The 12,819-nt window shown below is 38.9% G+C and overlaps 1 protein-coding gene across 5 annotated transcripts in view; it reads left to right on the top strand.

The window, feature by feature from the left end:
* The window catches only part of F8 (coagulation factor VIII), a 110,355-nt gene that overhangs the window by 30,721 nt on the left and 66,815 nt on the right, over window positions 1–12,819 (top strand). For all 5 annotated transcript variants that reach the window (XM_032846394.1, XM_032846395.1, XM_032846393.1 and 2 more), the window contains exons 7-10: window positions 2,017–2,238; window positions 4,213–4,471; window positions 4,755–4,926; window positions 11,259–11,352. In XM_032846394.1, the coding sequence (XP_032702285.1) occupies window positions 2,017–2,238; window positions 4,213–4,471; window positions 4,755–4,926; window positions 11,259–11,352 (747 nt within the window). The remainder of the gene's footprint in view (window positions 1–2,016; window positions 2,239–4,212; window positions 4,472–4,754; window positions 4,927–11,258; window positions 11,353–12,819) is intronic.

Genomic DNA, 12,819 nt, shown 5'->3' with positions numbered 1-12,819 from the left:
CTCAACAGTGAGTCTGCTTGAAGTCCTTTCCCTCCCCCACCCTTTCCTCCATGCACGCTCTCTCGCCCTCTCTCTGAAATAAATAAAATCTTTAAATAAATAATTTGCATTTACTATGAGAACTTTCTTCTCTGCGTCTCTTCAGACAACTCTGTGTCCCAGAGGAAAGCCCACTGAATTTGGGCATCTGGTGGGGTCTTAAACTGAAGTGGCAGATTCCTCTTCCAGTCACCTAAACACGAAGGCCTGCCCGTGAATACAGAGCTCACAGATTTCTCTTTTCTTTTACTTAAATGTATGTGGACAGCAAGGCTGAACAAATACTTAGGGGAAACCTGAAAAATAACAGGGATATGCAAAGATAAACAAAAAATAATCATAATCCCAGAAGAAAACAAGAAATACTTAGATGAGAACTTGTCGAAAGGTCTACTTAGTATTTTCATCAAGATTCAAGAAGATACTACATCAATCAAGTAATAATTTGATTCTGTGAAAAAGAATCAAACCAAGAGTGTGCTCACAAAAGTTAGGAATATGATTGTCAAGATACAAACTCAAGGGGTGCCTGGGTGCCTCAGTGGGTTAAAGCCTCTGCCTTCGGCTCAGGTCATGATCTCAGGATCGAGCCCCGCATCAGGCTCTCTGCTCAGCAGTGAGGCTGCTTCCCTTCCTCTCTCTCTGCCTGCCTCTCTGCCTCCTTGTGATCTCTGTCTGTCAAATAAATTTTAAAAAATCTTAAAAAAAAAGATACAAACTCAATAGAAGGTAGTTAGAATAGAGAAAATCTCCCAGAAAGTAAAACAAGATTTGCGATACACTTTTTTTAAGATTTCATTTATTTATTTGACAGAGAGAGAGAGATCACTAGGCAGAGAGGCAGAGAGAGAGGGAGAAGCAGGCTCCCTGCTGAGCAGAGAGCCCGATGTGGGGATCAATCCCAGGACCCTGGGATCATGACCTGAGCTGAAGGCAGAGGCTTAACCCACTGAGCCACCCAGGCACCCTTGGAATACACTTTAAAACAGATTTTAAAAACCAAAGAAATGAAAGAAGTGTTAAGGATGAAAATATTTGAGTCTTCATATTCAAATTTCCCAGAAGGATAAATAAAAAAAGATCCCCACACAGAATTATGATTGTGGAATTTCAGAGAACAAAGAAAAGATGTTAAAGCTTCCATTGGAAGAAACAGGTCCCATACAAAGGCACGAGAATTCAAATGGCTATACCATTCAGGGATTTCTAGGCCTTACTAGAAAGTTTGGACTTGAGACAAACAACAGATAATGGTAGCTAGTTTGAATTAAGATGGTGCAGGTAGTAATGATGGTGAAAAATATGTATATTTGAAAGCATCAGGAGCCAAAATATGAGACAGCTGTGCCCTAGTAGTTAACGGGGTGAGATCTAAACATACAGCTGCTTGGGTTCCAATTTAAGCAAGTTAACTAACCTTTCCAGGCATCAGTTTCCTCTCCTGATAACAATAGTTTCTACATCCATGTAGTTACTGGAGATGAATGAGTTAGAAAGTTAAAACTTATAAAATCATTTGAACAGTGCTTGATCTAAAGCAAGTGCTCAGTAAATATTAGTATTAATTATATTGCCATAATTAGTGTCAGACTGGACTTAAGAAGTGAGAGTGGTGAGAAGAATAACTCTCACTTGCGTAATTTTGATATTATTCAAACAGAAAATATTTATTAATGAGAATAAACCTTGGGCTGAGTCCTAGGTGATCCATCATTTGATGAAAGGTCAGGAAAGGAGGCAAAAGAAGGAGCTATCCAAACAATAGGGGGAAAAACCCAGAGAGGTGTTGGCACAGAGGCCAAGGGCAAAAGACCTTGGCAAGAGCTTTAGTTGGGCAGTACCCTAGCATCCTTGGAAAGTTGGGTTCCAGTCAGTAATAAAATTTGAAGGTCAGTTTGTCCATCCTATCCTAGAGACGTGTTTTCCATTTCAAGTTCTCTACTTCTTGACCATAACTGTCTTATTCCTATGTTATAGGTCTGACTGGATGTCACAAGAGATCAATTTATTGGCATGTGATTGGAATGGGCACCACCCCTGAAGTGCACTCAATTTTTCTTGAAGGTCACACATTTCTTGTGAGAAACCATCGTCAGGCCTCCTTGGAGATCTCACCGTTAACTTTCCTAACTGCTCAGACATTCCTGATGGACCTCGGCCAGTTTCTACTGTTTTGTCATATCCCTTCCCACCAACATGGTAATATCTGTTGATCTTGAAAATGAGTATTATAAATATTAAGCTCTTCTTTTACTGTCTACTGTACCTTGAATGTAAGAGGGCTTGAGTGTTAGTAGTACTGGGGAATTTTTAGTTTAAATGACTATGATGGTAGTGATGCCCAGAGCAATGAATAGCAAAGACAAGAGGATATTGCAGCATCGTGAAACTCCAGACTACTAGTGAACACGGAGGCACCCCAGCACTACCTGGAAGGAGGTGAGAGACATGGGAAATACAGAACCTGTCAGGGATAGCGGACCCTGGGAAAAGCAGTGTGGGAGTGGAAGTTGGTGAGCATACGTGAAACACCCTGTGAGCCTTTCAGACTTCTTCATGAGGACTTTGCACAGGAGTAGAGGTCCTGTCTAAGCAAGTTAGGGCAATAATACAGCCTCAAACTGTTGTTAATGTGACCTCATTTGTAGCTACAGACTGAAAATTCATGTAACACGATCACCCCACCCCCATTTTCCTTCTTGTGTATTTACTCTGCTAACTCTTTATGTTGGCTCATTCTAACATCCCTCTTCATCTTCTCCTCTGCGGTGGCCCATGAGGGTTGTTGGAGGAAAACGTCATGTGTAACAGCACTTGTTTGTTCTATCAGTCTTCAAATTCCTTGCCTTGGAAAAGAGATTTGATCTGGCTCTGCCTCCACTATTTTCCCCTTATGGTCTATGAGCAACGTTGCCTTGTTTATAGTTCTCCATAGTGATGAAGAGTAGGGGCCTCTTTCCTCATCTGTTGTATAATATTTATGAAGCTTTTGACAAGATGTTAGAGGACAAAGGAAGTTGATCCTAAAGTCACAGAGGAATAGCTCATTTACTTGGATGCAGGTTGGTCGTTACCTAGTTTGAGGAGTTTACTTAATGTTTTATTATTTTGACTTTTTCCCACTGATTTTAATCCTCATTTTTCAGAAAAATGCTTTATCCTATTGGACCACAGACATTTTTAGATCTAGAATGAATGATGTTTAAAGCCACATGAACCCCAGACTAGTTGCTTGCCTCTCCTGAAATCTACCATATTCCCCATCATCTAGTAAGGTCTGCATTAGTATCGATTTTCAAAATAGCCCTATAGCATAGCTTGGGTGGGAATTATTACTCTCCACATAGTATAAAGCCAAAGGTGAAATTGAGATTTTTGAGTAGACTTGCTGTAGGGCTTGCAACTAGTCACAGGCAGACATGCTCTTAAAATATATAACATATTGGGCGCCTGGGTGGCTCAGTTGGTTAAGCAAGTGCCATTGGCTTGGGTCATGATCCTGGAGTCCCGGGATCAAGGCCTGCATCAGGCTCTCAGCTCCACAGGGAGTCTGCCTCTCCCTCTGACTTTCACCTCTCTCATGCTCTCTTTCACTGTCTCTCTCTCAAATAAATAAAATCTTTCAAAATATATATGTATATATATGTATATATATAACATACATTTCCTTAACTGTTAAGTTGTACCTTTTCATGTTTTTATGAGCTTGGAATGTCTTAAAATTTATATGTACTATGACATTTTTCCTAATAAACCATCAGTGGAGTACATACAGAAATCATTAAGCAACTGGCAGAATGGGGAGCTGGTCTGACCTAGGCATCCAAATGCTGAAAATATAGTTTCTCAAGTTATAATTAGGGAACTGAAGGGTGATAGGTTCAGAGCCAATTCCAGAAGGAATATATTCATACATATTATAAGAGCAAATGAGTGAGTATTAAAAAGGGGATAAAACATAGAATGGAGGAGAATCAGGCAGAAGGGAAGTGGTGAGTGCAAAGATCATAACCCGAAAGTAGCAGCTATGGGAGAGTGGCAAGACAAGGCTATTGGTGTGGGGAAGGGAACACTTAGGAGAGGGTGCTGAAGGCCCGGTGAGAGACAACAAAGTTGTAGAAGTTAAGGCAAGTCTTATAGGAATCTGACATTGTTGGGTTTGTCTGATCCCAGGTGGTATGGAAGCTTATGTCAAAGTAGATAGCTGCCCAGAGGAGCCCCAACTACGGATGAAAAATAAGGAAGAGGAAAATTATGATGAAGATCTTTATGACTCTGACATGGATGTGATTAGCTTTGATGACGACAACTCCTTTCCTCTCATGCAAATCCGCTCAGTTGCCAAGAAGCACCCCAAAACTTGGGTGCACTATATTGCTGCCGAAGAGGAGGACTGGGACTACGCTCCCTCAGACCCCGCCCCCAGCGATGGGTAAGCGCCTCTTAACACTTGGTATGAACTCGTCCTCATTTTTAAAAGGTTATTCCCAATTATTCAAAACAACCAATCTTCAAACCGTGTTTATGGTTAGGTACAGATGCAGGATCAAATAAGACAGCCTTACTAACGTAGCTAAGCCTCAGGTATACTTGTATTTTTCTCATGCCTTTCCACCGATTAAATCATTTCAGCTCTTTTATAGCTGGATTTTAGCCTCTCCTCCTCTACCTAGAGTTCTCCATCCCAACACCTCATCTGTTTGTGTCTCATGCAGAAGTTATAAAAATCTGTATTTGAACAATGGTCCTCAGCGGATTGGTAGGAAGTACAAAAAAGTCCGATTTATGGCATACACAGATGAAACATTTAAGACTCGTGAAGCTGTTCAGTATGAATCAGGAATACTGGGACCTTTACTTTATGGAGAAGTTGGAGACACACTGGTGGTAAGTTGAAGAGAAATAAGGTTGGGTAATTTTGAAGACAAAGTCTGGAGAATTCTGAGTTTCTAAAAGCTTCATAATTGAGCCTTGTGTTCCAATGGATATGATCTTCTAAAAATTATAAATGTTATACAAATAAATGAAGATTATAAATTTGTTTTAAAAATAGGAGTATGTAGAACACAAATATAATGCCACTCATTAAATGTGTCACCCCTTTGAAACAGTCAGTACATGATCTTTGATACATATCCTTATATAATTTTTTCCACTAATTCCTAATTTGGCTCATAGTGTGTTTTTGGATAACCTGTGAATGTAGGTTTTACTTTTCTATTTTGTTTAAAGATTTTCTTTATTTATTTGAGAGACTGAGCAAATGAGAGGGGAGCAGAGGGGCGAGGAAAAGCAGCCTTCCTGCTGAGCAGGAAGCCCAACACAGGGCTCTATCCCTGAATGGATCCCAGGACTCTGGGATCATGACCTGAGCTGAAGGCAGACATGTCACCCACTGAGCTGCCCACGTGCCCTGGATTTTACCTTTTTAAAGAGTTGTAAAGAATAATAATAATAATAAGACAAACATGTGACAGAGACTACATATGGCTCATGAAATCTGGAGCATTTACTCTCTGGCCCTTTCCAGAAAATGTCTGCTGACCCCGATACAAGGTATTAAGAAGGCTTATGCTGCAAAGAACAGGAAACTCAATAAGCCTTGGTTTAAAAAAAAAATAGGGGTTTATTTTTTCACAATTGATTTGGAGATAGAGGGTTGTTTGTGTCAACTCAGCTGCTCTGAAATGTTGTGAAGGACGCTGATCATTATACATGGAGTGTTGAGCAGAACACCATGAAACTGTTACCAGTGCCAGAGGAGGACTCCAGCTACATTCCATGCCACCTGCTAGGAAGAGAAATCCAAACACTCTGCCCACAGCATCTTGGTAACAGATATCCCTCAGCAGCCAGCGAAGGGCAGTTGGCCTCTGTGTAGCCCTCTTATGCTGAGATAGAAGGATCCCAACTCCTCCCCCAGGGAGTCTGAAATACTGAAATACTGAAAGCTGAGGGCCTGCCTGAGGGCCACTGATGCATGTGCCTAAGCAGAACAAGGAGTACTCCCTGAGACTGATCGGGCAAGGTGATAAGCCAGCCATAGGCCATGGGGGCTCAAGTCAGGGCCTGTTAAGGGGGTGTCCCAGGCCCAGGCCCGTTCTTACACGGCCAAGCAGGGGTCCAAAGACTGTGCACAAGGACTGCCTTTCCCGGTGTGGAGTTTTGTTAGATACTGCTAAAGTGCCTTCAGAAGTTCTGCCCCAATTTATACCCTCACCAAGAGTGTCTGACTGTGCTTTCCCCACATCGACAGTATCTATTATAAGCCTTCAGAAAATTTTCCAATTTGATGAGATAAGTATTTCTATATTGTCTTCATTTTCATTTCCCTGCTTAGTAGTGAAATTCCATATTGTTTCATGTTTGTTTGTTGACTATTTACATGACACCCTCTGCAAATTGCCTATTAGAATGGTCGTCTGTTGCTTACATGTTTATAAAAGGCTTTATGCAGTGTGGATATTGGCACATTGATATTTTTCAAATATTTTTCTCAGTATGTCCCTTGCACTTTTGTCCTACAAAGATTTTTAGTCTTTATACAGTCAAGATCTTCTTTTTTTTAAGATTTTATTTATTTATTTATTTATTTATTTATTTATTTATTTGAGAGAGAGATCGAGCACACGCATGAGCAGGGGGAAGAAGCATGGGGAGAGGGAGAAGCAGACTCCCCTCTGAGCAGGGAACCTGAGGCGGGACTTGATCTCACGACCCAGGGATCATGACCTGAGCTGAAGACAGAGGCTCAACTGACTGAGCCACCCAGGCACCCCTACAGTAGTCAAGATCTTTTATCAGTCTTTTTATTTATAATTTTCTGGGTATTTTTCATTTATCATTTCTGCCTTGGAATGCCTTAATCACCTCCAGATTATAAAATTTTATTCTTTATACTTTTATAGTTTTATTTTTACAATAAGGATTTTAATTGCTCTGGAAGTTACTTTTGGTTGTAGTTGATAGCGTCAAGTAAAGATTGTAATTTATAGTGTCAAATAAGGATTTCCCCAAATGAGAGCTAACTGGGCCAACTGATCCTTTCTTCACCAATTTAAAAATGCCCTTTTTTATTATATACTAAATTGCTAAAATCTGTTTTCTTTAATTGATCTCTTACCACACTGTTTTGATGACTGCAACTTTGTCCTGTGTTTTGATATTTGTACAGCAAGTCTTCCCTGATTGTACTTCTTCAACATTTTAATCCGCTATCCTTGTACAATTTTTCTTCATAAATTTTATTTACTTATTGTTAGATTATCCAGTAAAAATAGTTCAAAATGCAAAAAATGTATACAGTGAAAGGCAAATTTTTCTCCCTCCCAGACTTCTAATCCCATAGTCTGATAGGTGGTCATTACTGTCAGTTTTAATATCCTCTTCCAAAAATAGTGTTTAAATATATGTGTTTATGTTCATATTTTAAACAAAAACAGGAGCACTATGTAAATTATTCCCTACCTTGTTTTTTTTTAATTTAACAACATTTCATGTCAAGATATATAGCTTTACCTCATTTCTTTATTTATATAAGTTATGTTCAGATATCTTATTGAATCCTATTAAACTTTTGTATTAATGTAAGAATTTGAGGATTATTTTTTACTTCTTAGGTGAAAATTTTCAAACATACTTACAGGTAGAATAGCAAAATAAACTTCTTTGGACCCATCACTCAAATTCAACAGTTATTGACAAATGGCTGATCTCTTTTTATCTGTAAACACATTCTTCTCAAGTGCACATGAAACATTCTCCAGGATAGGCCATTATGCCATAGAACAAGTCTCAAAATTTTATTTTTTTTTTAAGATTTTACTTACTATTTGACAGAGAGAGAGAGAGAGAGAGGGAATACAAGCAGGGGAAGTGGGAGAGGAAGAAACAGGCCTCCCACCGAGCAGGGATCCCAGGGAACCCTGGGATCATAACCCTAGCCAAAAGCAGACTCTTAACGACTGAGCCACCCACGTGCCCCAACAAGTCTCAAAATTTTAAAGAAACCTATAATGCAATATCCCTCATGAATAGAGATGCAAAAATCTTGCACAATACATTAGTATACCAAATCTAGCAACAATTTTACAAGAATATATGCCATGACCAAGTGGGATTTATTCCACAATAATGCAGGACAGTTCAATATACGAATACTAAGGCAATATACCATATTAATCAAATAAAGAACAAAGAGCACATGATCATGTAATAGGTGAAGAAAAACAGTTTGACAAAATCCACTACCCATTCAAGATGAAAAATGTCCCAGTGAACTAGCAACTAGAAGGCAGGGTCCTTAATTTAATTAAGAACATCTAAAAAAATTTATTATATGGTGCAAGATTGTTTTCCCCCCAAGACTGGGGAAAAAATTAATGGTCTACTCTTGTCACTTCTATTTAATGTTGTATTAGAAACCAGTGCTGTAAGCCAAAAACAAAACAACAGCAACAACAACAACAACAACAAAAAACAGGAATTAGGGGCATTTGGATTGGAGAGGAAGAAATAATACTCTCTTTATTTGCAGATGACATGGTCTTATATGTAGAAAATGATTAATACATAATAAAAAGTCATTAAAAATTGGGATTGCAAGGGACATCCTTATCCTAATAAAGATGTGCGGAAAACCTATAGTCACCATCATACTTGGTAGTGAAACTCAGAAATCCTACTCTTTTTTAAATTTAATTTCTTTTCAATGTTCCAAGATTCATTGTTTATGCACCATACCCAGTGCTCCATGCAACAGTGCCCTCTTTAAAACCCACCACCAGGCTCACCAACCCCCCACTCCATCCCTTCCAAAACCCTCAGTTGGTTTCTCAGAGTCCACAGTCTCTTATGGTTCATCTCCTCCTCCGATTTCCCCCAACTCACTTTTCCTTTCCTTCTCCTAATGTCCTCCATGTTATTCCTTATGCTCCACAAGTAAGTGAAACCATATGATACTTGAGTCTCTCTGCTTGACTTATTTCACTCAGCATAATCTCCTCCAGTACCGTCCATGTTGATACAAAAGTTGGGTATTCATCCTTTCTGATGGAGGCACAATACTCCATTGTATATATGGTCCATATCTTCTTTATCCATTCGTCCATTGAAGGGCATCTCAGCTCTTTCCAGTTTGTTGACTGTGACCATTGCTGCTATGAGCATTGGGGTAAAGATGGCTCTTCTTTTCACTGCATCTGTATCTTTGGGGTAAATACTTCTGTTAAAGATCAGGATAGAACATATCTCTATTTGATATTTTAATAGAAACCCTAGCCAGTGTTCTCAGGAGAAAAAGTTTTCAGATTGGAAAGAAATAGACAAAACTGTTACTATTTGAAGATTAAGTAAATGGATGACGCTTGGTTGGAGTCAGATTTCTCATTACTGAAAAGGGTAATAATAAAATAAGACTAGAGTGCCTGAGTGGCTCAGTGGGTTAAGCCTCTGCCTTCGGCTCAGGTGATGATCCCAGGGTCCTGGGATCGGGTTCTCTGCTCAGCCGGGAGCCCGCTTCCTCCTCTCCCCCTGTGCCTGCCTCTCTGCCTGCTTGTGATCTCTCTCTCTCTGTCAAATAAATAAATAAAAATAAAATATTTAAAAAATAATAAAATCAGACTAGAATAAATCATGTGATTCTGGATTAGAGTTGGAGACATCAGTATAATTCTGAATATAATAAGAAAGTACTCAAAAAATAAGGGGCGCCTAGGTTGCTCAGTGGGTTAAACATCTGCCTTCAGCTCAGGTCATGATCTCAGCGTCCTGGGATCGAGCCCCGCTTCGGGCTCTCTGCTCAGTGGGGAGCCTTCTTCCCCCTCTCTCTCTGCCTGCCTCTCTGCCTACTTGTGATCGCTCTCTGTCAAATAAATAAATAAAATCTTTTTTTAAAAAGTACTCAAAAATAAAAGAATAGGACAATGTCAAAGGACACAGGAGTCAACTTACAAAGTTTCTAATGGTCAAGGTGGAAGAATTTGAACAATAAAATAAAGTAGTATTGGATTAAATCCCAAAGTATAAAATAAATATCCATGAATCATTACTGATATTAGTAAATGGTTAAATAGACAAATAAATGGGGAAGTAGAGACAGCTCACATTCAGAAGAGTTCTTTAAAAATTATGTAGGTATGTAATTATTTGGGTTTAATTTTTGTAAAAGGTGTAAGGTCTATGTCTAGTTTCTTTTTCTCTCTCTTTTTCTTTTTTCTTTCTTTTTTTTTTTTGCATGTGGGTGTCATTTGACTGTATTTGTATGGATCTGTTTCTGGGCTCTATATTCTGTTCAAAGGGAAGTTCTTAAAATGGAAGATGCTCCAACTTTATTGCATGAAAAAGGAGATGCTGGCATTAGGAGTTGAATCCCACATGCATATAGGTGGATTGTTTGATGGTAGGAGGACAAGGAATTTCCTTTCTCAGTGAAAACAGAAGCATCTGAGAGAGAGAATCTGAAGCCAAATATTAATCAGCTAAGTAAGTGGGAAGATGAATTTCTAAGAAACCCTAACAGGATACCTCAGTAACTTGAGTGATCATTTGAGGTTTGTGATCATGAATTTTAAAAGGCTGATTGCAGAGCTGCGTGATTTTTCTTCTAAATCATTCTGCTGCCTAAGCGCAGGCAAGGAATCAGCTCTTTAATGGGTTTTACCAAGTGAGTGGGTTTTAGGACAAGAATGCAGTTGGAAGTTGGTTTTTCATCCTCATATCGTACCCAGCCTCAGATCTAGGGACTGCGCTGATGTGTTCAGTGTTCTGAATTGCTGCTCCAGTGTTCCAGCTCTTCCAGCACTCCTCCCATTTAAAGCTCATGCAATCAGATAACGCTGACTGCCAGCCGTCGTTCAGTGAAGATTTTATCACCTGAGTCACTGTTTTCCTCTTCACTCTTGGGGAATTTAGTACCCAAATGATGGAATAAGACTGAGGGGAAATGGTGCCCTCAGCAGACATTCAAATTTCCATTAGTTTGAGAATGTGCAAGGAATATATCCTGAAATAATTGAAATAACTTTAAAGAAATGGTAATGGGCCTCTAGTGAAACACCTAAGTAGCTGTCTGAGCAATGTTATGGAAAGTCTCTCTAGGCTCAAACCCCTATAATCTGGATATAAAGTTGCTTTTGTCTTCCGAAGATAGATAATCCACACTTTTCCTGTCAGTCCTAGTTGCTTGAGGACTTGATCATGTATTTCATTTATACTTTCAGATAATATTTAAGAATCAAGCAAGCCGGCCTTATAACATCTACCCTCATGGGATCACTGATGTCAGTCCTTTGCACTCAGGGAGATTGCCAAAAGGTAAGTGGTAGATCAGTTTTATTAAGTCCTGCTGACTTGTAGATATATATGAGGTCACACTCAAGAGCACTAAAGTTACTGGGCCCTGCCACAGTTGGTGTGTACTGGATGGTCACCGTCCTTGGTGCTGAAATTTCCGTATGTAGTACATCTGTATACTTTACAATACACACAAGAAAATGCTATAATTTTTGCTTTAAACAGTTGTTTGTAGTTTTAGAAAATTATGGGGGAAAATACTCCTTCATATTCACTCAGTTATTTAGGATTACCAGTGCTTCTTATGAACCTAAAGATCCAGATTTCCATCCGGCATCACTTCCATTCAGATCATTTCTCTTCAATCTAAAGAATTCCTTTAGCATCCCTTGTAGTGCAAGTATGCTTAGACATAGATTCTCTTAGTTTTATTTTATTTGGAAGTGTCTATTTTGTCTTCACTTTTGAAGGCTAATTTTGCTAGATGGAGAATTCTAGGTTGAGAGGGCTTTTTATTCCTTTGAGCACTTTGAAAAATCTTGTTTTACTATCTTCTGGCCTTCATAATGGCTAAATTTAGATTTCATTGAATTATTCTTCCCCTGTATGTTATTGTTTTCTGACTGTTATTTTCTTCATATTTATCCTATTTGTGGTATACTGATCTTCCTGGATCCATAAAGTTATATTTTTACAAATTTGGAAAGATCATGGTCATTATTTCCTCAAAAAAAAAATTCTACCCTGTTCTCTGTCTCCTTTCCTGGGTCTCTAATTACATGAATTGTATTTTGGTATTGGCCCACAGGCCTGAATATTTTCACCATATTTTTTTCTTTTTCCATCTTATCTGCAAAATGGATATTTCCTATTGACCTATCTTCAGGTTCACTGACGTCAAACTGGAATTTCTGAGTCACGGTATATGTATTTCTGTGTTTAATAGATAGCCACACTTTTGTCCCCAAATGAAGTTATAATTCATACTCCTACTACTCATATATGAAAGTATAATTTCCCACATTATTGATATCTAGACATTGATAGTTTTTTTTAAAAGATTATTTATTTATTTATTTATTTGACAGAGAATCAGAGAACACAAGCAGGGGGAGCTGCAGAGGGAGAAGGAGAAGCAGACTCCCTGCTGAGCAGAGAGCCTGACTCAGGGCTTGATCCCAGGACCCTGGGATCATGACCTGAGCTGAAAGCAGACACTTAACCGACTGAACCACACAGGTGTCCCTAGACATTGACAGTTTTTAAAAATCCTGCCTATCTGGTGGGCAAAAAGTGGTGTCTCGATGCTGTTTTAATTTTATTTTTTATTATTTCCTAATTTTAATTCCAATATAGTTAACATACAGTGTTATATTAGTTTCAAATGTACGATGTAGTGATTCAGTACTTCCATACAACCCCCAGTGCTCATCAGGACAAGTGCCCTCCTTCATCCCCATCATCTATCTCTCTCATTCCCCCACCTAC

Source organism: Lontra canadensis, unplaced genomic scaffold (genome assembly GCF_010015895.1).
Source record: "Lontra canadensis isolate GAN:19392208 unplaced genomic scaffold, GSC_riverotter_1.0 scaffold174, whole genome shotgun sequence".
NCBI classification, from domain to species: Eukaryota; Metazoa; Chordata; class Mammalia; order Carnivora; family Mustelidae; genus Lontra; species Lontra canadensis.
This window is presented reverse-complemented; position numbering and strand designations above follow the sequence as displayed.